At 40.8% G+C, this 27,747-nt stretch overlaps 1 protein-coding gene across 2 annotated transcripts in view; it reads left to right on the top strand.

Moving 5' to 3' along the window:
- CALCR (calcitonin receptor) overlaps positions 1-27,051 on the top strand; it is a 170,575-nt gene extending 143,524 nt beyond the window's left edge. For both annotated transcript variants that reach the window (XM_074849044.1, XM_074849053.1), the window contains exons 8-13: positions 1,934-2,087; positions 6,410-6,470; positions 6,573-6,639; positions 9,672-9,890; positions 18,044-18,085; positions 25,267-27,051. In XM_074849044.1, the coding sequence (XP_074705145.1) occupies positions 1,934-2,087; positions 6,410-6,470; positions 6,573-6,639; positions 9,672-9,890; positions 18,044-18,085; positions 25,267-25,488 (765 nt within the window). In that variant the 3' untranslated portion in view covers positions 25,489-27,051. The remainder of the gene's footprint in view (positions 1-1,933; positions 2,088-6,409; positions 6,471-6,572; positions 6,640-9,671; positions 9,891-18,043; positions 18,086-25,266) is intronic.
- The last annotated feature ends 696 nt before the right edge of the window (positions 27,052-27,747 follow it).

The following is a 27,747-nucleotide window of genomic DNA, read 5'->3' as shown; positions in this document are numbered from 1 at the left end:
ATGTCTTGAGGTCTTGGGTCAGTCCTCTGACCTGCAGCTCTTCCGAGGAGATCCCCACAGGGGATCATGGAGCTGGCCCAGCTTAAATCTGGGATGCAGAGGACTTTATCAAACTTGTCTGGAAAACTGCTGTGATGGCTCAGAAAGTTTGCTGGCTTTTTAGAGGCTGCGTAGCTGGCTGATGTCAGGGAGAGTGCCACCTGAATGTGTGTGCAGACTTTGGGAAGCACCTGTCAGTCAAGGCAGCCCTTGCAGGGACAGATGATCGATAAGGGGAGAAGGAAGAAAGGCCAGCCACCAGCTGGGAGGTTGCGTTGAGCACGTGTGAGGGAACAAGGCAAGAAACATATTGACCCAGACCTGTGAAAAACATTCCGGGGATGATTTAAGAACCTTAAGGAACACATTTGCCAACAAAAAAAGGAGCAAATACTACTTTTTTTTTTCTTTTTTTTTTTTTTTTTTAATCTTTTCAAACTATACAATCCTTTTTGGCCATATCTTGTAAGAGCTGTTCGGACTTGGTGTGGAAACAAGATGTGACTGTCTGCTCTACCTTGTGCAGCTAGCAGGAAAAATGAATCACCAAAAATAAAAATCAGTCCTTCAAGGTAATCCTGTCAGAATCTTATATCCTAACCTAAAATATCCTATATTTTCATAAGCACCAAGCTGCACTGCAAATATTGAAACAGAACTAAATGCACATGTTTGGACAATTGCTTTGGGAACATTTTTCAGCAACAGAAGGTGGTGCCCTGGATGGCTAACAAGCTTCTCTGGTCCAGAGGGGCAGCCCAGACGGACGCAAAACATGCAGTCCTCCACCTGCTGAACTGCCAAAATGTCTCTTCAAAGAGACAAGTAAATCCTAAAGACATCTCTCTCAGACCGGGTAGTCAGCTTGGAAAACATCTGCAGAAGTTAAGGGGAAGGAGTATTTTCCTGTGGCCACAGATGATGACTGTCACTTTGCCATCACTGCTGTGACCTCAGATTTCTGAGTAGCCTGTGGTGTTCCCCCAGGAGCAGTGGGGCTCTGCCAGCACAGCAACACCCTCACACTCCTCCTGGCCCTCCTGTGTGCTGGTGGCATAGAAGCCCATGTGGAGGAACTCATTGCCCTCTCTGAGGAGGTGGATGGACATGAGATCCTCTCAGAAGAGGAACAGCATTGTCCTGCACCACCTGGCTCTCTCTGGTAGTGGACATGACACACATCCCTCCACCATCTGCCCACTGCTTCTCAGCGTCTTGAAGCCAGTCTCTTGTCAAGGTCTATTCCTGCAACCTCATCTGAACCGCAGGCCGGAGACACTTCCTAACTTCACTGGCTCTGTTTAGCTCCATATGTCACTTTGTTATTTGGACAAACCAAAGTAAAGCTGTCTTCTCGCAAAGAGGCGAAGCTGGTATCCCTGGTACCCTACCAAAAAAATTTCCACTGACAAAGCACTTGCCCTTCCTGAAGAAGGGAGTTCAGAGCTGGGTGCTATTTAAAGAGTAAGTGACTCTGGCTTAGATGGAAGAGCTGAACAAACCTTATTTGAGTTTGATTGAAAGTAAAAGAAGTCACCCAAACTCTAAGTTACTGTCCTCTTCACAGCCTTTCTTGTACATCTATAACAAGTTGCTTGTTTCAGTTCTAAAAAACGTCAGATTACCAACTTTTGAATGGGATTTTTTGTTATGTGGTACTTTCTGGAGTACTGTCATCATACATTTTTTCTATTTTGTGAAGACTGTTTGTTCCATTCATCTAATTTATAAAAGTTTAAAATCCCTGTCACTGATAGGTGCTGAACAAACCCAGCAAAATCTGGGGATTTTTGTTCCACTTCGCTTTCTTATAGTCTAGCAGTAACATTTGTCTTTGGCTGCTTAAATACGAAATGCTGGTCAAGTGTGTGACATTATCTCATTTATCTAACAGGTAAGCTGCAAAGTGCTGCAATTCTTTCATCAGTACATGTTGGGCTGCAACTACTTCTGGATGCTCTGCGAAGGCATTTATCTTCACACGTTGATTGTGGTGGCAGTGTTTGCTGAAGAGCAGCGTTTGCACTGGTATTACCTCTTGGGCTGGGGTATGTATGTTATGATTTATAGCAAGATGGTCAATTCTTTCAGATGTTTGAATTCTTCTGGCACTTATACACCTGAATTGTTGTATTTATACCACTAGATCATAGTTTAAGATTGAGTTCTTAGTTCCTAAATTTGAGTGCATTAATTTGGATGGGCCTAGAGACTTAAAAAAATCAGCAGGAGTCAACATCCATTATTTGCTGCATCTTGGGATTTACTGAAATGAATGCTTAAGTTTCGTTAAGCAAAGCTTTGGGAGAGAAATAGATTTCTATCCAAACATATCTCCTTTGTGAACAAAAATTGTCTATTTTTGTCACTTTATATGCAAAATTTTTAATCTGTGACAGTACCTATAAAAGTATTTTTTTCTGGAATAAAGAAGAGGAAAAATCAGTATCTATGTCTTCCAAAGTGAAAAAACACAGCATGCAGAAAGGGGAACTAGAATTTCTCTGGAAGTGAATCCAGTGTCAGATGTATTTTGGCAGATGTTGTTTTAAAGGGGAAGATTCAATTTTACCTACACAGGAGTAGATAATGGCTCAGCTGTCAAGGCTGATTTTGTTCAACAACACTGATCTCTGAAGCATTTCAGAGAAACATATGGGTGTCAATAAGCAAATCTCAATATTCTGTGAGAGAGGTTACAGACCCATACACTGTGCATGCAAACTGTATGTAGTCACATGCATATTGCCCAAGGAGCCATGACCACATTAGTTACCTAGCAAATTAGCATGATTTTCTAGTTTATATGGATTATACTGCCAGATAAGAGTTTCCAGGTGTGTAAGAACTCTTCTTTCTTTTTTTTTTTTTTTTTTTAATGTGAATGCCATCATGCACTCTTTTTTCTTATGAGAATGTCACCTTTTCTGAGAAGAGAGGGACCTTTTGTGCTTTTGGAATTAAAAGTATGTGGAACATCGTCAGCTCTTAAATGAAGACAACCTTCCTGAAGAACCCTAAATTGAGTAGACGTTTCTGGACTTTGTCAACCCAAATAGCTGAGCCCTCTTGGAGCAAGCAACTGTACTATCACAAAGTTTTCATAGTTCAGAATATTTGAATATACAAAGTCTGATCGGGCTCTGGTTTTGAAATGGCAGCCCTATATGAAGAGTCATTTTAAATGTTTCCTTCCAGATAAAGCTTTTTCCACTTTCATGTCTTGAAGCATAAGCCTTCCCAAAATAGTGTCATTCCATATCCAATTATGCAAGAGGAAAATGGTCATAAACATTTTTTTGTTCAGGTGACATTCAATTTAGGCAGTGCAATTTAATGCAACTAGCCTGCTAGCCTGCAGTGGAAGCTTATGAACTAGCTTTAATATTGCTGAGAATGGCACTAGCATCGTGGTGGGTAATTCAGTGAAGTTATCTGATAAGATACTCATTGGTATTTGCAGCACTGCCCAAAAAAATAAATAGGGTGTTGGCTGTGGTAATAGGATGATGATATCTTGAGAAGGAAAAGGTTAATAAAAATGGACACAACTCTTGACTATGAAGTCTGCAGCCTTTCTAATGAAACTAGATAAATACTTCCACAAAAAAAGTAATCATTAGCACCTCCTAACTAAGGTAGAAATCAATAATAGCAAAATGATCTAATTAGGACTATCTGGCCACCCCTTGTTTGCATAAATCGGTGTAATTCCACTGATTCCAGAAGCAGTAGTCTCACAGTCTAACTTTAAACATCCAGCTATGTTAAACTATGGAGAGAGATACATTTCTCCAAAGGGCAATGCAGAGCAGCCAGAGCAGGCTGTGCTCTGAATTACAATTCAAAAGATCAAGGTAAATGTAGAACAAAAGATGAAGTTGCTCATTATTCATTGTTATAACTAATCCCTATGCAAAAAGATCTAGATTCTTTTATTTATAAAATAGCTTTATAAGAAAAATAAAAATCTGAGCAAATATAAAACACTTCTACAAAATGTTTGTGATGATTGAATGGAATCTGACATGTATTTCAAGGCTGATGCCTTGTGGTGACCCCTTCTCTGGGAACTGCCTTTGGGGGTGTCATTTCTCATTTGTTATTGTTTCACTGGGTCAGGAAATCACCCTTATACAGGGCAAGAAAACAGTATCAAATGTGTGCATCCAGCTTCAGTCCACTCTGTCTGGCTGCTTCAGGCAGCTTCATCCACATAAAAGTGCAAAGGGAGTCATTTATTTGGATAGTGCTGAAGCAGAGTGCCTTCCAAATTCAACTGGAAATACAATTAAGCATAATTGCCAGTGTGTGCCATAAAGGACCTGGCATGACCTTCTCCTGGGATGGCTGGTGTAAGACCTTTTCTACATTACTCACTGCTCACCATGTGTTGGTGAGATACTTGGAGTGATACATGTTGTGCCACCAAGACCCAACAGACCTTGGTGCTTCACTTCTCATTAACTCACTGCCTTTTAGACCTTTACAAGAGAATGGTATCTAGAAGAGTCCATCCAGCCTGCAGCTGGAAATTTGAGCCATAGACAGTCATGAGCTTCTTACCCTGTAACTGGCTAATGAAAACTTTCCGTCTCATTCTTAAGATTTGCTTGTGAGTTTGTTGAGCCAAATATTCTAGGCTAATGCATTTAGCAGAAGAAAAAAAGGTCCCTTGGCATCATGTGGAGCACTCTACTCATGGTACTCCAGGCCAGAGCTTTCAGATGAAAAATTCTTGCTGTTGCAGGAAGACCCCTTAAAAATTGCACTTCAATCTGTCTGTCAACAAAACTGGCCCAGACTTGTTCCATTTCCAAATCAAAAGGATTTTCTCAAGCTGTCAATCCCATAAGCTTACTCTGAGGTTGGAAGCTTCTTTCTTTCCTTTCTGAGCTTTTTGTTGTTGTACCATGCATCATCACCCAAAAACAGGTGTTCTGCAGCCAGAGGCCAAGCAATCATTTTCTAACAATATACAAAGGAGAAGGCATACAGTTTGTTCTCCCACAGCTGCATTGTTCTCCCAAGGTAAACTGCAGTAAGAACTTTTTTTAGCAGTAGAGTAAGCAGCTGTTGCGTAAAGATACCTGAAGACATCGGAGTGTCCTGTTTACACAATTTTTTGACCTTATTCTCACTCCAGCATTGGCTGGCCTGTGCTCTGAGGTAAGTCTTCCCCAGAATTTGGCTAAGGATTTTCTGTCTCTTCTAAAAGTGTTTATGCAATCACTAACTTCCAAAGAAACAAGGAGCCATGTTCTTCCCTCTGTGACTAATCATGGTATCAGCAGGACATTTTCACACATTTTTATTTATAATTATAGACTATCCAAAGCTCAGAATAAATGTCCTTTGTTTATAGGGAACAGGCAGCAGTAACACCAAAGGTGTTCACAAAGCTCTCTGCACAGGACAGACAAGGCTATAGATCATCTCCCCACTAGCCAGCTATCTGTATGTGCAAGGTTGTACAAACTGGAGTCAGTATTACAGTGCAGACTCCCCAGTTTCAGGTTTGTAGCCTATTGGAGAAGGACACAACATACAAGCAAGCTGAAGGAAGATGGACAGGAGTGAACCAGATTGTCACTCTTAATGTCAAGCCAGAAGTAAGAATTTGAGGCTTCCAGTTCCCAAGCCTTTGGCCCTGTGCAAATTTGCTCCCGTCAGCTACCTGTTAGAGCAGTGGCCTCCCCTGAGGCTTCACAGAGAAGTCAGGAGATGTGGATTTATGGTATCCACAGCTCCACTCCCTGCTGAGATAAAGCTGCATGGGATGGTCTTGGCTGCACAGATGCTGGGAACCTGCAGAAGATATCACAAATCCCCATCCCCAAAAAAACCTCCTGGCTCCAAACATTTTCTCTTGCCATAGGCTCCAAAAGAGCAACTCCTTGCTCTGTTGTTCATTGCTCCATAATCTGGCATGCAAGTTAATGTGCCTCTCTCTTGCTGAACAGTGATTTACACAGTTTTAACAAGTGTCCCTGGTTTCCTGAGGGAATACTCTGCTGAGAACCGAATGATCCCTGCATCCTTCCCACAGTGCCTGCTCACACCCTTCCCTGCACAAGCCACGGCAGTGCAGAGGAGCCTGGCAGCAGCTTTGTGACACCCCAGGAGAGCATGGCCCATGAACTTTGCTTCTCCTTTTGGCCTGCCTTGAACATTATTCTCTTTTGCATCTCACCATCCAGGTAATGGTAGGGTCCCGAGTGTGATGGGATTGCAGTTCTTTCCTGAAAGCTGTGATTTCACATGCATGTGTTTTGTGGACAAGAGACTTACTGGTGTGTGTGACACATGAAATTCAAACTAAAAAAATACCAAGACTACCAAGACTGATCTATAACTTTGATAATTTCAGGGTTCCCTTTAGTGCCAGCATCTATTCATGCTGTTGCAAGAGCCAGATACTTCAATGACAAGTGAGTAGCGTATCTGTTTCTGAAGGAACTTAGCATTATTTAACTGTGTAACACATTTTATTTAAGTTAATAATGAATTTTAATGTTATATTTCCCCTCCAGTTGCTGGATGAGTGTTGACACACACTTGCTATATATTGTTCATGGACCTGTAATGGCAGCTTTATTGGTAAGAATAGTATTTGCTATCATCAGATTAATAATTATTTTAGAAATGCTGCTTACCTGTACGGAATAGAATTTTCTGTACTTTAAGTATTTTGGTCAAAACTCAGAAATAGCTTGAGGTTTTCTCAGTGTTACAAGGACAGGTTCTCAATACTTTTCAAAAACAAGTCCTATAAAGGGACCTCCCAGTAAAGAATCAGATTTTGAGGCAAACAGAATCACTAACTTTGAAAATCAGGGCAGTCACTCTCTCCCAGCGTAACTTATTTGTGACAAAGATACTTAATTTCTGTGACATCAGTGAGGCATACAGCTGTGCCTTAGCTGGGTGAGCTGAGCACAGGCTGGTCACTCAGCACAAGTTTTACTGGTCACTGAACTGGTATGGTCCAAAGGTAGGGAGCTAAACTAGTCCAGGGAAGGGACTGGACTGGGCTGTCTGCGTAGGAGGGCAAGATTCAAGGTGCAATGTGTATACATAGAGCATCTCATATGCCAGTGGTGCTGTTTGGTAACCCTGACCTTCCTGAAAGGTGCAGAAAGGGTTTTATTCCACCCAAGCCCCAAGTTTACCTTGTCCCCAGTGTGTCACCCAAAATGCACTTCCAGCTTTTGAGCTGCCTCTTGTTTGCAAACACCTGCATGGGTGTACCTGCAGTAATTACCTCGGAGATCAAACAGTAGGGCAGTGAATACTGGGAACACCTTTGAATAAAGAAACAACTTTCCATCTAATAACTGAAAAAACTGTAAATCTTTCTACCCTTTCTTGAGAAGCAGTCTTGCACATCAGCAATCCGAAGAAGCCCATTCCTCCCTGCCATATAGATAGTCTGCTCTTCCCATAGAATCACATCTGTTGTGGGTTTACTGGTTCAATCTTGATTGCTTCTGCTGTTCTAGGAGAGGCCATTCAACCTTTTATTTTTATCACTGTGCTCCAAGTCTATACATCTCAGCCACAAAGAAAAAAGAGGAGACTGTTTCTTATGGAAAAAGAGCAATCTTGAACTGTTTTTAAAATAAGGCATTATAATTTCTGGCTTGTGCTTATGCCATTTCCAGTCTTATTTTTCTTGTGAAGATGTCAATGTCTACAGAATGTCCTGCATGATTTGCTACAAAAATCCCATAGTGACAAGACTGACTCAGAAGAGTTGAGGATTTTTACCTTCATAAAGTCTTTTTTCCACTTTTCACAGTTACTTCCAGAAATTTAAAAGTGAAGGTTAAGCAGAGTGAGTAAAGTCAGCATAGAATGGAGGATAAGGTTTACTTTTAATACTGAATGAGACCTCAGAAGTAATTTATTGTCCATTTTTTCCAATAGAACACAAATGTAAAACAGTTGAAAGGTCTCGCAGTAGTTAAGAAATGATGAAACCATAGAATCATAGAATACCAGGTTGGAAGGGACCTCAAGAATCATCTGATCCAACCTTCCTTGGCAAAAGCACAGTCTAGACAAGATGGCCCAGCACCCTGTCCAGCCAAATCTTAAAACAGTCCGATGTTGGGGAATCCATCACTTCCCTGGGGAGATTATTGCAGTGGCTGATTGTTCTCATTGTGAAAAATTTTTCTCTTGTGTCCAATCAGAATCTCCCCAAGAGTAACTTGTACCCATTACCCTTTGTCTTTTCCATGTTACTTCTTGTAAAAAGGGTGTCTCCATCTTCTTTGTATCCCTTTAAATACTGGAACATGGTGATAAGGTCTCCCCTACACCTTCTCTTCTCAAGGCTGAACAAACTCAGTTCTCTCAGCCTTTCCTCATATAGCAGGCTTCCCAGTCCTGTGATCATCTTTGTGGCCCTTCTCTGGACTGTCTCCAGCCTGTCCACAGCTTTTTTGTATAGTGAGGACCAAAACTGAACACAGTATTCCAGGTGTGGCCTGACAAGCTGCTTTACCAAAGCTTACTGACTCATGTTTTATTGTTCTGAAAGATTCAACTGATATTTCTCATATATCCATGGAATTCGGGCTATTAAAAATTCTATGTAAGTTTGCAACTTACATCCTTATTTTAAAAGAAATCTGAAAAAAAGTCTATTGAAGTTCTGAAGCATTGGTGCCTGATATTACTGTAACAGAGGAGCAAAGAGTGATCTGGCTACACTGGAGAGAGAGAAGGTCTGTGATACCTAGGATGTCCACAGGGTACCCACTGGGCTCAGTATCAGCCTGGGTCTGCCCTCCCTATTCCTCTGCAGGCTCTCTGCACATCCCACAAGGAGCTCTCTGTGAAGCCAGGTTCAAGAGCAGGTTTCCATATGCTGAGCACCCACAGCTGCAATCAAATTTCCGGAAATGGCTAAGGACATGAGATGCTAAGCCACTTGGCATCGCTGACCATAAGGGTCAGGGGCCAAACTTTCTGAAGTGTCTGACATTTCTGCCCTGAGCCAGCAAGTGTTAACTTTTACCTGTGGGAAGTGTACCACAGGGTCCATGCAGTCTGGTGATTGCAAGGGGTAGCCTAGGCTTTTCTCAAGAGCAGCCTTGGCCCCCTGCTCTAGGCACATTCCTCAGAGAAATTGTGTGCCCTTGTAGGTCCCATATGCCCATGTGTGCCCAGGGACATGCTGGGGTTTGTCTCACCTGGCTGCAGACATCTCCAGTGCAGACTGAAGCAAGATACCTAGGTGACCTTCAGACTCAGAAGAGAGTCCTAGGGGACAATTCATCCATCCCATTTAAACTTTAGACATAAAAATGAGACTTATTTTTCCCTGGAAATCCTAAATTTGCCCACATCAGTGTCAAAACAGCCAGTGCTTCCTAGAACTGATCCCTGCCTGCCTGAAACACCATGCAAGATTCCTAAGGGAAATGTGTAGAGGAGCTTAACATCTCTTTTCTGAAGACATTCAAGGTACTTTCCAATGCCTGATTCCCACAGAGCTGCCCATTATGAGCTACAATAAAGCTAGGAAGTTACATTTTACTGCCGTTTATGTGCTCTGTATTTTTATTTTTAATGTCTATTTAATTTGAATGCTTTCACTTTGAATGGCTTTGCTTTTGCAGGTCAATTTTTTCTTTTTGCTTAACATTGTCCGAGTTTTGGTGACAAAGCTAAGAGATACCCACCGTGCTGAGTCCAACATGTATATGAAAGCTGTCAGAGCCACTTTAATCCTGGTGCCCTTACTAGGAATTCAGTTTGTTATTATTCCCTGGAGACCAGAAAACCGACTTGCTGGAGAAATATATGATTACATCATGCATATATTAATGCATTACCAGGTATGTTATATAGTAGCAACTTCATCTTAGGTGAGGTGCTTGCTGTTAATTGAATTTAGCCAAAGATGCTGTTGCCAGTTGTTCAGCCCCAAAACTGAACATGACTGTGGTTTTGCAGTTCTTTTCCAACCACTTTCACATTACTGGATTATCTGCCTTTGCACAAGTAGCACGGCTGCATAAAAAAATAACCACAAGACAGGGGAAACAATGAAAAATATAGCAAAAATTATCAGATGGCAATATTTCTAAACTGAGGAGAGAAAACAGATCACAGAGGGCTTTTATATTCCAACATGATTTCTGTTGAAGTGCTCAAATTGACTGAAACTGGTGCTGTAAGGTTAATATTAAAATTAGCTGTGTACACAAACTGTTGTACAGAGGGAATGCTAACCACAGAATAAAAGACTGAGACAGTGAAGCTTCATTTAGGAGTTAAAATTGCATTATTAGGGAGTTTAAATTAAAATATGACTGACATTTTGATTTCGTAAATGCTTTGAAAATACAGCATCATTCAGTAAGTCTGGTTTGCTTTCTACTAAAAATAAAACAAAATAAGCCTAAATGACTTTAAATGTTTGGTTATCTCTCTGGTTTACTGACTATAACATATTCAGTCCTATATTGACTAGGAAAGACAGATTTCTAATGCATTTGTGAATAGTGGTCAACATGGGTGAGTATGGTGGCCCACTTCATGTTTCCTTTCATACAGAAGCTAAATGCAGAAATTATTTTAATGTTGTAGTAAGAAAACAGCTTTAAAAAAAAAAAATAATCAGTGGTGCTTTTTCCTTAAACGAAGTGGTGATTTAGGCTACCAAAATCTATACTTCCTGTCACCTTAGTCTGTATATTCTGCTTTTCACCCTTATCCCTTCAAAACTGTGGGTGTGCATGCTACTGCATGCATAGAATAACTGAAGTTATAGGTCTATTTTTGCAGTGTATGCCATTTTACATTACAGTTATTCTTAAAGGGAATGAAAGTCTGTTTCTTCTGTTGTTACCTGTATTGTCACTTCTTCAGTCTCAAGGGCTACAAAGGAGTATCTCCAACTAAATTTTCTGGTGACAAGTTGCTTACAGTTTTCGCAAGTTAGGATAAGATAGAGTGTTACAATAATCATTTTACTCTTGAAACATCTTTCAAATTTTGTGAGGTTGTTGAAGAATTACAAAAAGAATGCAATTACCTTACTTAACAATCCTTATTATGATCATTATGCAATAGTCACCAAATCAGGGTTACAATGGAACCAGAAACAAAACCAAAGTATCGTGAAACTGTTGTATGAATGGATGGGATTAGGTGAGGGAGGGATCCGGGGAGGCAAAGTTTCATCTTCAATGGGTTCCCTCTGCCCTTGTCCCAGTCATCAGGAATGGATGTCTCTCCGTGGCTTGTTGACCCCAATTGCCCCCTTGACAATACATTTTGTTACATTTCAGCAGTGGGGATGGTACTGGGGACACCAGCATGGGCACACGGTGGGGGCTGCCCGTGTCCCACTGCCACTGTGCTCAGAGAGGCCACCAGGCATGCTGAGGGGTGACAGCCCACCCAGGACTGTCCCCAGGCCAGGGCAGCAGTGCAGACCTCTCAGAAGATCTCTTGACATCTCTGCAATATAAACTCAGGGTGCTTTCTGACAGCACGTAAAATTTGGCTTTTTGGGAGGGCTGTGCAGTTGGCCTGTGAATTGCAGCTGACTGTGATGCTCCCTTTTCTACTTTGAGCAGATTTTTAATTGTATTCTAAAATAAACTTTCTTAATCCTTTCCCAAACATTTCTTGTATGCATATTTAAGATGGCCAGCTATGCAATCACTCCTCTGATGCTCATTTTCTTCTAGGACTGATTATGTAATTAGCAGATATTTTATTAGCTTGTGTAACAGCTATATTTCCCCACTAGCTATTGCGCTCTCATAAACTTCAGCACAGCCTGCCTCTCCATAAAGTAGCAGCAGTCTATTAGTTTTTGCATCCCGTGGCATGTCAGTCATATACAAGCAGGTATCGTGGGTGCAATTATGACTTTTTTTGGTGGAAAATATAACATATATTCTCCATTTCTGCACTGGTTAAATGATTAATTTTTTATGTCTTTTCTAAAAAAGTGAAATGGTTTTTCAACAGCACATCACTGCTTTAAGTGAGCACGGTGGTTTGATATATTAGTTACATCATCCATGTACACAGAAATGGTGCAGACAAGCACTGCAGTCTATTGTAAATATCAGAGGACTGAAGATGATGAATGAGAAAGAATTTGTTCCCACAAGAAGCTGTGTAATGGTATTTCTTTCAGAGAATGGTTTTCCCAGTTGAAAAGCAACACATTGAGATTTTACGTGCTAGGTTTCCTCTGCTGAAGTCACTTCTGAATAACAGAAGCCAGTCTGGTTTGAACTATCCTGGTCTTCTTGCAATGCTATTGTCAGTGCTCACCATTTTAAGCAGAAGGGTTTTTTCAAATATGACTATACGAGAAGTTCACAAACACTGTATGTCTACCTCCCCTGTATCAGCTTCTGTCTGTTTCACCACATAGACCAGATTCTTCTTAACAGATCTGTAGAGCAGATGTGTAAATGATAAAAAAATTGAAGACTGGCTTTTTTTCTGCAAGTATGAATGCCTGTACTTTTCCAGCCTGGCCAGCCAACCTCCCATGGATCCTGTAAAAGTAGAGATTAGTATCTCCCCTCACCATCACCAATATCAGCTCTTCAGTCTCCAGACTGTGCTGAAATGAAGATTTCACCAGGCAAAAGAAAGATATTTCAACCTTTAAGTGGAATAATTTATGCGTGGAGTGGGATGATATACACGCCTTACTGAACACACAGTTAGCTTATTAAACAGAGCACCTAAAGTAGACACCACAAAGCAAATGTTTGCACTCCAGAAGAGTCAGTGAGTTGCAGATTTTCCCTAGAGGACCTGACTTTCAAAAGCCCATTAAATGCAGACTTCCTCAGGGTGTAAAACATTACAGTAGAGGATGCACTGGCTCCTTGCACACCTCTGGCATGAAAACATGTTTGTCACTTAAAAGCCTAAAAAGACCCTTCATGCTGCCCAGCAAAGATGAAATGGTACACCTGCAAAGGAGTGGAGTGGCAACAGCCCTGTTTCCTGCACGTAACTGCAGTCGGGTCTCCATGCCAAGAGAGGAAAGGAGAGATGTGTCTTGTGCCTCACACTCTGGCAGGGCCATCTGCACCTCTGCTGGCCGTGGAGCTGCTGCTGCCACTTCTCCCACCCCAGGAACCACTAAACACTTTTGAGGGGTCCCAGACTGCAAAGAGATTGGGGTGCTGAGCTCCTGTCAGAGGGTCTGCTACCAGAGACCATTATCCTAGCTTCCGATCTCTGATGTTGGTCCACAGCAGAGGCCTCACAAGAAAAAAAGGAAGAGTAGAAAAATGCAATAACCCCATGATATATCAGCTAGTTCCACATATAGACCCACCACCACCACCAAATGCTCTCAGACAAGCCCAGAGATTGACACAGTCCTGCTTGGAAGCTCCTTCCACCAACTGTCCCCTCTCACCAAATTCTGTCTCCAGCATCTCGTAGCTAGGTTTGTAGAGGCTATCACATTACCTAACATGGCATTGTCACTGGACCAGAGAAGACTTGGCCATGGAGGCCTGCTTGGTGCGGTGAAGAAATAGCCCCTGAATCAATAGCAATGCACAAGCACTTGAAATTACTCTTCTTCTCAATACCTTGCTGACTGTAGCCCTAAAGTGCAAGTCTGCCTCTAATGAGAAATTAAAATGCTATTCAGCATAAGGACCTTGGTTTTTATTGGGAAATAAAAAGTCTTTGTCTATTAAATGGAAAATAATCAAAGTTTTCTTTCTCCGCAAATAAGATTACTTCTGTGTCACACAGCAGCTTCCAATCAGCACCCTCAGGACTGTGGCGTCTGCCCTGCCAGGCAGGAGGATCCAGCTTATAGGTGCCTCATTTGTGTAGAGGGTATTTTGTATCTTTTAGGCATGGGTTTTGGGCCACATATATATCCATCCTGCCTCCAAGTTTTAAATTTAACTCTCTATGCAGCTTTACACAGAATAAAATTAACCCGTTTAAAAGTAGCCTTTTAAAAATAGTGAGATATTTCAGTGCATTTTAGAAGGTATTCATTCATCTCTTTCTCGGGAAATAAATATCCTCTGCGATGCCAAACCAGACAGAAACATTTTCCCCTTCTGTGCAAAGTTAAGGTCATAGGCCTGCTTTTGACAACATAAAGGCTTTTTTTAATTTCCCTTTATTTTTTCTTTGCATTATTAGTAATTTCAAAACTTCCTAATATTTTGAGCCAATAAAAGTTAGGGAAAATGTTTTTCTGAAAGCTGGATATTATAAAGTGCCATTTTTGTATGAAAAATTCATGTACAAAATGAGAGTAATGAAACCTCCAGCAGCAAGCGAGAGAAGCAACAAAGTGTGAGCTTTGGCTGATGGGATGTCCCCATTATTTTGCAGCAGGTGGGCTGCCATCTTCAGCTCTCTTGTGACAATCTCCCCACCTCAGTAACAACAGAAGCTGCACAGACACATTCTTTGCTTTGCTTACTTTTTTTTTTTTAACCTAACATAAATGAACACTTCATAACACAGTCATTTACCTCAGAGATGCTGTATGAATGTGCTGTGAATTAAGATGATGAGGAAGACAATATTGTTTTTCTCAAAGTTTTTTAACTTTGCTGAAATGAGAGAGATGGGAAGGGGAAGTAGTTCTATGAAGAACCTTGGCCATGCTGGTTTTTTTTTCTTTGCTGTCCATTCAGATCCAGAAGTGAGTGGACATGGACCAAAGCCCACACAGAGAATCACAAACTGATTTTTTTGTATTATGGCCATCTCTACAATTATATGTGCCATGATCTTCTACCATCAATAATGAATACATCATCCCACTAAAGCCTAAATGGCAACACAGTGTGTAATTAGGGCAGAAACTAAGTCCATGGGCATGCTCAGGAATAACAGGAATAAGCATATCTATATATGCTTTCTTGATTTTATGGAGACATAAGCTAGAAGAAAAACACCTGAGGTATCAGAAACCCATGTAAATTTGCAGTATCTGCACAAGTATTTTTTATCTGTTTTATTTTAACTGAGCAAATTAAATACCTGTCTAGCAAAGAATATCCCTGGACCAGTATAGGCACTCACTATGGCATCAGTAAGGTACATGAAGTTCTGTGAGCTGCTGACTGTGGACAATCCCTAAGGCACGATTCGTCCGAAAACCACATTCATCTGGTCTTCACACGGTTCCAGAAGTAAAGAATTGAAGAAGAAGTCATTAAAGGCCTTAATCTCAGAATAAATGTATTCTTCATCTCTGCCTTCAATACCACAGCCAACGTTATCCTGCTGGCCGCAGACTATATATCACAGGTCAGTTTAACAACTCCACACAATGGCAGAGAGATAATTGACCTAGAGATCTCATCCTCAACAAGAATTGAACCCTGATCAAAAACCAGCAGCAATTAGAGAGAATATGTGAGATGTACGTCAAAGAGATAAGAGAAATAACCTGTGGTCCTTACATGAAGTAATTAACCTACATCCAGTCTGTCACATGTTTTAATAGATCCTCTGTAGAGTATCATCATCCCAATCCCTCCTGGCTCTGACGAGACAAAGCTGGTGTCTGCTACTGATATCTCTTTAGCTTTACAGCTGCAGATAACAATAGTACTCTGAACTGTGGACAAAACTTTATGTATAAAATGGAAGAAAGAAATAGAAATAGAAATAGAAATAGAAATAGAAATAGAAATAGAAATAGAAATAGAAATAGAAATAGAAATAAATAGAAATAGAAATAGAAATAGAAATAGAAATAGAAATAGAAATAGAAATAGAAATAGAAATAGAAATAGAAATAGAAATAGAAATAGAAATATAGATGGCAGAGCCTAGAGGGTCATTGCTGGTGGAAGAAGAGCAATGAGACATATATGGGACAAACTAGGGAAAATAATTTCTTCAGCCAGAAGTACAAAATGCATGGACTCAAAATAATAAGCCAGATCTGCTGTCAGCTCAGTCCAGACCAGAGAGCAACTGAAAGGGATACAAAGCATCACCACACCTTCCTCTGTAACTTTTCTGTCAGAGTTGTCTGAAAAAGACACTAGTTAAGGGAACTACACTCTTCAACAGAAGAAAAGTAGAGCAATCGCAGCATGTAACAGGAATTCAAATAGCATACAGGAACTGAAATGGAAAATGGCTTCACTTCAGAGTTCAGGTTCAATTTCTGCCTTTAGGTGAACTGCAGTTTCAAAATTCCCCCTAAAGACTCTCGCTGAAGAACAGACTTAGAAAAATTTCTCTGCTTCTTTCTCTCCTCCTGCTTTCTTTTGTATCTTCCATGCCTCATATGGACTGTCCATCAAGCTTCCCTACTGCCAGAGGAGATCAAGCTCCATCTCATTTGATATCGTGGCTGACTGCTCTTAATAAAAACACACTTTAGTAAAATAGTGAAACCTCTGCTGCAGCCATGTACCATGCAGTTCAACAGCAGAGGTTTTGCAAGACTGTGCAAATTAATGTGCACACAGCGTGGGATAAAATCAATATAGGCTACCAGGAAGTGATGCATTTGTTCCCCTTGCATAAATTTTCGATTTAGGAATCTGTGGTCTGACAAAATTCTGCTTTAGAGGCATAAGGTTTTGCTTGACTTTGTGGTGTTTCTCAAACAAGGGTTTATGGACAAACTATTGTGCATTGTGTGTTGTATACTGGGATTTGAGTTTTTTAAGAATACTCACTGTTTTTCCAAAACATGAAAATAAACTTTCTTTTTCTCATTATATCTACCCTTCCTCCTCCTCACACATGCTTTTCTATGTTCATATTTGAAGTTGTGTCAAATTACAAATTCCACATTAGAGAAAATTTATTGGAGTGAAAGAATTGCCAAAATTCAGGTGGTCAGCCCCTCTTCAAACCAACGTGTGTATTTCTAATATACAAGCATTTTGTTAAAACAGTTATTGCTTACCCTATGTTTGTGGTCCAAAATATACACGTAAGAGCCCAAGATATTTTACAAAGCGTTAGCTACAGTTTAACTGGTAATCAGTTAAGTGAGAGTTTATAAAAAATATACAGCTGTAAAGCTCTTCAAAGCAGCCCTTGGGAACACAAGCTATTGTATTGCAGTTTTCCCCTCAATTTCACAAACTTCATACGTTTAGTTTATAATAACTGGTTTAAATAATTCAAAATGAAGTCATTTGGCTTCGTGATGCTATGTAATGCTATTTTAGTAAGAGCGAGTGCAGTTAGGACATGGACCAGTGTAACTACATAATTCTGAATGGCAGGCTCTGTGTGTGAGAATCTTCTCTCATTAATTTCACACTTTCTCAACTTCATGTTCCTGCCTTGGCCCTATTTAATTTTGTAGCAGTAGTGAAATATTATCGGCAATAATTAAATTAATTTTAAGCCATTTGGGACCAAGCTATGATCTGCACTCTCTTCTTTTTTTTTTTTCTGTCCCCCTACCTTCTAATTTGTTGTGGGTTTTTTTTTTCCTTTTTCTGACCACTTATACCTCTTTTCATATCCTGTCCATCCATCATGATGCCCCGTATACAAATTCACTTATCCTGATATACACTTCAATTTAAAGCCTTCCCGGGGCAGCTGGATTCTTCCTGGCCGACACTTTTAACTGGGTAATTGCACTCTGACAAATGAGTAGCAGCATGTAGCACACAATTCCTCTCCCATCTCTTCAGTGAAGTCAGTGGCAGAGTGGTACTCCACTGTAAGAAAAATACTTTACATACCATTTAATTTTCCTTCTCTAGGCCTCTTGTACAAAAATAACTTCATAGCCAAACCAGATAATCTATAAATGGTTGCAATATAGAAGATGATGATAAAACATGTTGAAAAGGTAAAAATCGGTGTAATAATGTAACTGTGAGAGAGGGGAAGGTTAGGTGAAGTGTCTATGATGCAGAGGAAGTGGACTAATGTTTTTATCTTTTATCCATCGAGTCCAAATTTCCAAACAATACAAAAAAATTTATATATTCTGATCTCTAAACTCTTTTCTTTTCCTTTCTCTCAGGGCTTACTTGTGGCAACTATATTCTGCTTCTTCAATGGTGAGGTAAGCATGTGAAATACAGCAAATGAATAGAACTTGAAAAAGAGTCACTGTGTTATTCATTAATGCAGAAATGAAGCATGCCATGATGCAAACTTTGAAACCACACAAAGTCACTTTTTAGTTCTCTATATACAAGCAGCAGTGTGCATTTTTGAAAGCTCTGTGCAGAGCATGATTTGAATATCTCTGAGCAGATGAATCAGGAGTGTTACCATTGCAAACCAGATGGCACCAAATGAGGTACAGGCATGAGACTCTCCCCCTACCATCTGAAATTTTGAGACAAGTCTAAGCAAAGGAGTAAAATGGTCTACTTCCCTTCCTGCCCAGAATAGTGGGAAGGACCACAATGCCTCAGAAGAAGCAGTGGGGATCTCTGGGAGTCTGTCCTGGAGAGCTGTGTGCTGCGTTCAGCCCCATAGCCGTGATAGATGCCGTCCCTGGTAGCACTGTCAGGGCTGAGGAGCCTGGAGGAGTGTGATTACTTTAACTCCTTTGAGGATTAGCTCTGGCCTTTTTAAGGTCAGTGTTTCTCACATAGTAATTGAGAAATAAAAACCCTTGAGGCAAAGATGTCTCCCATTCTCTTACAGCTGGATAAATATTTTATATACCTACAGCTGGTTTTAGGTCCATTTCTCTATTTTTTTTTACGAAAAATAGAAGGTTAAAACATCTCAAGAACCATTTCAATTCTTACAGTAAGCCATTTTCCAAAGATGGTTAGCAGAAAGAAATGCTTTTTCAATATATGAGGAGCATTCAACTGTAGTGGAATAAAACACTACATATCTTAGCAAAACTAGGAAGTCCTTTAAAAAGTCAATTTTGAATCCAGAGCAGATGTATTAGATCCAGAGCAAGCTTTGTGATGCTAACACTCAGTATGTCAATCTAAAGAGATATTCATCCTCCTGTTTATCCCTCTATATTATTAGTAAGTAACAAATTTGATGTTTTGATAGAAATTTGAAGGAAGTTATGTTATTGATAAGGTGCTACTGGCTGCTTTGCTAACTTTCAGGATAGCAGAGTATTAAATTCGGCCACCACTTGTCGACATCACTATACATTTCCTTCTGGCTGGCTCCCTGCATAAATATACAGAGATACGCAACAGCAGAAAAGATTAGAGGCCTCCTGCTGTAGTTCTGTAGCATGGCTTCTCAGGAGACATAAAAGAGAATTGCGAAAAATGAGCAGCTAATGATGCTGAAACCTAACATGAAATGATAGCTGTAAAGATCACGCTATAGAAGTTCACGGTTTCATGGATCCAATTAAGCAAAGTTGGAGAGACATACAACTCTCTTTTCCTATCATATTTCTGTCCCCATGATCTACAGGATACTACCACCTTTCTCCTTCTCCCTTACTGTCATCACTTTCTGGCACAGTCCAATCTCCATTCCCTGGAAACACAGAAAGACTTCTGACTCTCCCTGGTAGGGAGGGCCTGGCGTGGAGAAAGAAGAGATCATCCAGGCAGTTTTTGAAACATCCTCTCCCCATAGGAATGACTGCATAGCTATGTACAAGCAGTGCTCCAGTGTGTCCTCACTTGCCTCCAAACAATGTGTTACCCCAAAATTCTGGTCTTGAACATTGCCTCCTTCCTTCTTCCTTCTCCCCCGCATCACCTTCCATTTGTTTCAGATTAGATTTTGCAAAACAAATTTGCTTAATGTTTTATAGCTTTAGTGTAAAAGGTCAATTACTCTGTAATTCTCCAACTCTAATGAGAGCATATGGATTTGTGCCTAGAGTAAAGACTGTAGCAATGCTGAAAATGAGGAAAGGCAGCAAGAAAATGCACTGAAAACATGAAGTATCTTAAAGGTTGTTTGTTTCTTAGATATACTTCATCCGATAGCTTTAATTCCGAAGCACTTTTGGCAATGCCACAGTGTCAGAAAAGCATAACCACCTTTACAGCTCCAGGAATACAGTTTTCAAGTTATGCAATAATGAATATATCTGAAGCATCTGCTTGCCAACATCATGGCAGACCATATGTATCATTTAATTCAAAATTAGATTGCAAGGTATGAATGAGTTTACCTGTCATATGAACTAACCTGTAGTGTGCAGAAAGGTAAAAGCCACATTCCAGGAATGAAAATGAGTATAAAATAAATACACAGCTCTTTTTTATTTATTACATATTGTGTTACACTTAATTTAGAATTCAGAATAAATATATTTGGATTAGGAAAATACACCATATTCATACATGATATTCAGACATCCAACATGAGAGACACGCTGCACTTTGTGGGCTTCTGCATTGACTGAGCTGCTGTTAGGAAGTGGCAATAGCAGCCAGTCATTCCTTACATGGTCTGAAGATGCACAGTCTAGATCCATATTCTGAATAACAGCAATAGTCACCAAACCCCTAGTCGCCTCTGAAAGCCTTTTTGACACGTCTGGCAGCCCACAGTAAAAAGACCTCTTCCTTGTAAAGGCTCTTACCTGGATATCAACTTTTGATACTTGAATTGTCAACAAGCCATCAATGAGGGGACACATCTGGAAAGGATGATGCCCAAAATGAGATTAAAATGAATCTGATATTGAAATGTGGCTTCCAGTTTTGTACTCTATTGCTCCCAGAAGTTATCACGTGGATGGCTTAACTACCTCCGGGTAGACTGCATGTAGGATTAATGACTGCTTGGTGGAGTGGCTGATCAGAAACATTCATCAGTGTCAGGCAGTAAGAAAAAACAGCCGTGGGGGTTCAGGTTTCACAGACATGTTGAGAGTGATTTCTGTTGGTACTTGAGTACTTTTCACCGTTATACCCATTTTCAAAATTGTATCTGCTTCAGACTTGCAGACTGTCTAACATGGTCGATGGCAGGGATGCCAAGAAACCCTCTCATTATTTTTGTATAAGAAATTTATTTACTAGACAATAAGGGAAGCTTTTTTTTTAGAATTTCCCATTAAGATGGGCAGAGAGTCAAAGATGACATCTCTCTAATACAGACTCAAGACAGTTTGGTGCTACTTGCATCAGCACATTACATCAAGCAAGTTTATGTACTAGAGTAGCTGGGCTGGGCTGGGCCAGAAGAGAGCATGAAAGAATTATGACCCCTTTCCTCCAAGTCCCGTTTATTCCTGCAGTTACACAAGGTGTAGATATATAAGGCACAAAACCTATAGAGGAGCAGCAACAGACTAATGCCAAGATGGTATTAGGTCCTTCCAAAGGGAGCGCTTGTCTGAGTTTGGCTGCCCAAGAGAGCTAAGCTGAGATAACTTCCCCAAGTCTTGCTGTGTGCAGTAGGACATAGACCAAAGCCACAGTCTGGTCTTCAGTCATGGTAGGAGATTGTTTCCAAGCTGCTGTATACTCTGCTCTGCTGCCATAGAGCTCAAAATTATTTCTCATGGGAAAATTCAGCGTGAGACAAGGAGATTATTAGTACCACAGGAGCCTGGATACTCTGGGATTTATTTTTTCCTACTGGAATATTTAACTTCAAGGCTGAAATACATGAAGTTTAGCCAGGACAAACAATGCTAAACTCAGTGCCACCTGTTTTACATTGTGTTGATCGCCTACTACCTCACTAACCTCACTTTAGTGCCATGAGCCCATCTATAGAAAGAAATGTAAAAATAGTAATAAGAAGCTGTACCGATGCCTGCATTCATGTGGAAGAACACATAAACAATGGATTTGTTTTGGACTTTTAAAATGACAGATCTTGTGCATTTTCCTATAAAATCTCAGTGTCCAGCAGCACTGTAGTTTCTCTGTCCAACAGCAACAGTGTTGTACAGATGATACAAAGTCTCTGCAATTTCTCCTCACCAGAACATATTTCCAGGCCTGAGTTTGCTTCTAGACTGCAAGACTGGCCAACAAAATGGAAAGTCTGTTTGGAAAAAAACCCAGCCATATATCTTGTGTGCCAAAAAGGCATGAATGGCTAATATAGAATAGAAAAATCTTTAAAGACCTGAAGAGCAGAGTAAATAAACTCAGGCTCTTCATTTCTTTAGACTTTACTTTCTTCCATCTGCTATCACAGCAGAAAGCATGGCAGGCATTGCCCTGCCCCTCCTGGTCCCCAGGAGACTCCTTGGTTGTTAATATGTTATGACTGTGCATGTGATTTTCAGTAATGCTGCTTACACATTTAAAAAACATGCATTAACAGTTTTAGTTGGCACTGAATTATGATCATCTGAGATCCTTGGAATCATAGCAGAAATCTAGATTAACACGTTTTACACAAGTGCAGCAGCTTGTACTATCCGTTATCCGTTTGTGGCCAGATTCTTGTACAGGCCAGCAGTTCAGCGGAGAATAAAAACAGAACTGCTTTGACCTCATGCTCTCACTGCTCTGTGGAGCCTTTTAAACCTGACTAATGGCACTTCTCATGGCTGAACTAAGCATGGTCTGAACTGGAAAGGATGTGCCTGTTCTCTCTCTGACCATACATACAAGTGTCACTCCTTTCTGAGAAGACAACAAATCTCGGTGACATTGTTTGTCCTTCTTCAGTTAACTGCGTTATCATCTCCAGATGATAACCTCCAGACCTATGGTTGCCCTGCTGTCCTGTCAGACTCCAGTTCAACTGAGAGCAGTTTGGGAGCTCAGGAGGAGCTCATCAGCTTCACAGCAGCTCTTCTCCCCATGCAAGAGCTATCAAAGCTCTGGGTTCTATGAAGGGACCGGGGGAAGAGGGCTAGGAGAGGAACAGGAAGACTGTAAGAGCATGTTCTTGCCACCTTTGATAAAGATGCTGAGAGTAATCTGAACAAATGAACTCCTGTGAAATGCAAACACACTCAGTACTTAAGGGCCAAGGTAAAGGCCAGAGATGCACAATGGATAGAGGTGCTAATGACTGTGGTGGTGGTGGTGGAGAGGTGGCTGGGGGTGGGCAGCACTGCTGTGCACACCCAAGATTTCTGCATTATTCTCATTGTGTCTAGCCTTAGGTTATAGGAGCCACTGTCCCAGTGTGATACTGGGGAAAGTCACTGACTTAGTCCTGAAGATTTCTTCTTCCAGTCCCTCCCCATAGCTTCTAGGGTGACTAAGCTACAATATTCATACTGTAACATCAAAAGACAATTTTAAAGTGACTGAAATCTTTACAGGGTTTACCCCATGTGTAATATTTCTGTATCATGTGCTACAACTGCATTACTCTTTCATGCAGTAATTCTTTCTCACTAATAAACTTTGGCGATGGTGTAATATGAAACATCCCTACAGGCAGCCATTTCATTTTAAATCTCAATATTGGCATAGTAAGATTTGCTTGCAGCCCCAGTAATTAGAGTTCCATTGTAACCATATGCTTTTTCCATGATTGATATCTAATTAACCTACACTCAGCCATTTGGTTTTTTGTCTTTATGTGTTAAGAGGTGAATAGAAATACATTTCCCTAAATGAAAAGAACTCTTAACTACTTTGTCTTGAGATAAACAATAGCAAAAAAGAGCTAGTATTGGAAACTGGGCATGCATAGTGTTTTCAGTTAGTTTTAAAGGACTAGTCCAGCAAACGTTTGTTTACTCAAGAAAGTACTCCTACCAAAGTCAGTGCAACTACTTGCATGAGTAAGGATTTATAGCATCAATCCTCATACCTTGGCTTGCATTTGGATTAAAAATAAAAAGCCAAAGCAATTGAAATATCCATTCTTGGCATGCTGCATAGTCCCTCTGTACACTCAGTAAGCATCTCAGATTCATAGCAATTCCTTATGAAGCCTTGTCCTTATGTGACATGAAACAGCTTTCTTGCACACAGCTGTGGGTGGTGAGTAGATAACATTTTACTATATACATATTAATAGAGTGATTAGAATTGTGGAGACTTGGGAAATATTAAAGTCATTCAGATTAATCTACACAAATCAAAGATACTGTTCTGCACAGAGTCTAGAGAGTGATTTCACACTAGTCCCTGAGCAAAAATGACATACAACATCCACCTCAACAGGAGCATAGAAACTCTGGGACACTCCTGTCATCGCAGTGCCTCACCTGCACCTGGCTTCCTCTGGAGGGGTGGTCATTTACAGCAGATTATTATGGTAGACTGCTCCTATTCTCACATTTTGCTGGCTAGAATCGCTGGTCTAAATGAACAGAGCCATGGTTTGCCCACCATGTCTCAATGCTTCCTTTGGGAAGGAGGTAGCAAGTGCCAGCATGGCTGAACGTGCAGCTAGAGAAGGGCTTCTTATTCCCTGACAAGACTCAATAGCTTAAGTCATATCCTAGAGCCATATATAACATCACTCTTAATGTAAATGTTAAATAAAATATTTTATTCCTAGAAGATGAATGTCCAAAGGTTGAAATTCTCTGCTATGCAGAAGGCTATGACCAATGCTATTTTTGCCAGCACAGAACCTGTTCTTAAATTACCAGAACAATATCTCTGTTTAGCTGTACTAATCCAACTCTTTCTCTCTACAAAATTAACCCTGGCAATCTCCTGAAGCGTACTTACACTTTGCCATTCATGGCCAGTTTTACTCAAGGTTAAGTTTCTTGAGGGATCACAATGCATTAGTCATTCCACGGGCAAAGATCCAGCTGCAGCATCAGATGAGTTCTAATCTCCATCCCTCCTTCCTCTTCCCTCTTTACTGTAGCATCCTACTGCATTCCCGCAGCTGTCTGTTCCACATTTACCTTTTATGGGAACAGCTAACCTATACTCTCTCTCCACAAGCAGCAACAACTGCAGAAACTCAAATTGCTGCCATAGGGGTAGACAAGGAGGGAGTTAAGGCTGAGATCTGAGCAACTGCTTCTGCAACTGGGAGTCGAGGGGAGGAGAGAGGTAGACTGAACCTCATGGAGTTAGACATGGAGCTTTTTCCTTCCCTTCCCTTCCCTTCCCTTCCCTTCCCTTCCCTTCCCTTCCCTTCCCTTCCCTTCCCTTCCCTTCCCTTCCCTTCCCTTCCCTTCCCTTCCCTTCCCTTCCCTTCCCTTCCCTTCCCTTCCCTTCCCTTCCCTTCCCTTCCCTTCCCTTCCCTTCCCTTCCCTTCCCTTCCCTTCCCTTCCCTTCCCTTCCCTTCCCTTCCCTTCCCTTCTCTTCTTCTATTTCCTGCAGCATATTTTAAAATGTCTACAATTACAGGGGTTTGGATTATGCCTCACCCTAACTATGTTTTGTTTAACAGGTACAAGGAGCTTTGAAGAGGCAGTGGACACAGTACAAAACCCAGTGGGGCCAAAGGCGCCGAGAGCACTGTTCCACGCGATCTACCTCCTACACTGCAACATCAATCACAGAGGTCCCTGTTTACCTGTACCATCATGATTCCAACAATGAACAGTTAAATGGAAGATATGTAGAGGACTCTGAACTCGTTGCATTAAAATCTGGAGAGACATCTGCCTAGCTCAGCAACAGCCATTGCGAACACATCATTTCACATTCTGCTTGTGAACAAAGTGGGGAGAAGGGTGGGAGTGTGGAAATCCAAGCCATTGTGGGAGAGGGCAAGACCAGGTGTAAGGACACATCATAATCAGACCACATCAGCATCTGAAAGTGATGGTGTAGAGGGAGTCTGATGCAGACCTGGAAATAGCATTTCTTCCTGTGTGCTGCAGCAGGGGTGAACGTGGACCTGCCCACCAGGCTATGTCACCTCCACATCTCCTGATACCAGCTGTATGAAGTGACCATCCAACAGTAGTAATAGTGCCAGGTAGCCCATAGCAAATAGGAAAGAAAGAACCAGTACATTGCAGTTGGAAACTTCCAGCACTTTTTGCTTTCAGTACTTTTCTTTAACACTAGATTTTGAGCTATCAACTTTCACAAAATATAACTGGCTTGGAGTCCCTTTTAATGAGCTTAATCACTTCTTAAAAAATTTTGCACATTGCAAGACAAGTCAAACAGATTAACAGGAAAAGAGACACTCCAAAGTATTCAAATCTTGATGATCTCCAAAGGGTAGCCCAAAATATTACCATCACATTAGCAGGTGCATAAAACAAATTAAGGTAAAATAGTCATTGCATACCAGCATCACAACTTCCTCAGAGAAACAGACTGGTTCTTTAGGCTGCATCACACAAGCCCTGAAGGCATCTTACAAAGAATATTTATTTATAGGAAAAATTATCACCCTATTACTCTGCCCAGAAACTCATCATTAAGGCACAATTCTTTCACTGAATTAACTGTGAAATTTGTTTGGAAATTATGGTTTTCTTTAATAGCCATTCTGAGATGAGTGCTAGATGAATGCTTGCCTCTGTAATAGAGTTATGATCACTGCAGTAAAGGATCCTAGGTAAGAAATGAGAAACTAATGTCTTGGCACAGGAAGCATCTATTTTTAGAATCTGGTTGCTGCTCCGAGTCCCTAATTGTTCAAGGTGACGATTTCATGTGTGAGTCTGTCATCAGGAAAACATGATGAATGTACAGTTTTGTGAGTAATAAGCACCTTTTATCACACATTCAAAGCATCATTAGAGTTTCTGTGTGATTACTGAGGCAGAAATCAGGTCAGGGAGAAGCTGATTTGCAGTTAGAAGTTACAGTACTGTCACTGCAAAAGTTCTGCAAATCACAAAAGAAATAAAATAGATTAATTTCCCACATTAAGCTAATTCTAAAGAATCTGCAAGCAGCAAGGCTATTGCCAAGGAAATTTTACAGGGTTGTGACTCCTATGGAGTTTTTGCATAAAATGTGTAATGAATATAATGTAATTCCTTCTTGCATCTCTGGAAAACTGCCCTACAGATTTCCCACTCCTTTGCCTTTGGCTATGTGCATGGGATGTTTCAGATGCTAACAACTTCACAATACTCATCACAGTCCTTAACTTTGAAGGAAGCTGGAAAGTTATCAGTTCCCATTTGTTTTCCGGGCTGATACACTTGCATCTGATGTTTCCAACCCCAGCCCAAGCAGGAAGACATGGTCAGAGGATGAGGCAGCTGCAAGTGCTAGTGGAGACACTTGCTCATCTCAATTGTCTCATTACCAGCCCTGGCCTGGGAGTTGTAAAAATACTGCCCTACATGACAGGTGAATGGGGTGAGACAGAATGGCATCCTTTATGCTGCAGTTGCATTCATGTGGGACTTCTGCTGCTGCTGTAAATCTTCCCCCTTTCCTTCATTTGCTTGCTGCAATTCCATCCATAATTATTTTTCTCCTTAGTGATGCATAAGTTACTTAAAATATCGTGGGTTAGAATAGTCTTAAATCCAGATCTTGTCAGATGGTAAAGGAGAAGCGAAAAAATTAAATAAGGCACTTGAGCTAAATGTCAGTTCTTTTGAGGTAACTTTGGAGGTTACAGACAGAGCCCCTAATCCTGCACAAATGTTGAGGAAAGGCTGCAGGACAGTCTGTATGCCACAAGGTAAAGCGCACTTTAGAGTCCCGTAGGAAGAGATCATAAATTAGTCTTGCCATAAGCCTTAATAATCTATTTCAGATTCTGTTGAAATTAGCATACACATCCCTGTTGGCTTAGATGAGTGGTGAACAACTGCCTTCAGTGTTCAGGTACAATTTACACAGTACAGTTCGGCGTAGACCTCGAAAACAGGAGGCAATTTCATCCTTGGCAATTTGAAACCATTTTTAAATATTGTGTTCAGCTGGGGTCAATTTTTCCTTCACTGAC

The sequence above is a fragment of the Strix aluco genome, chromosome 1 (assembly GCF_031877795.1).
Source record: "Strix aluco isolate bStrAlu1 chromosome 1, bStrAlu1.hap1, whole genome shotgun sequence".
Taxonomy (NCBI): Eukaryota; Metazoa; Chordata; class Aves; order Strigiformes; family Strigidae; genus Strix; species Strix aluco.
The sequence above is the reverse complement of the archived record's forward strand: the minus strand, read 5'-3'. Positions and strand labels throughout refer to the sequence as shown.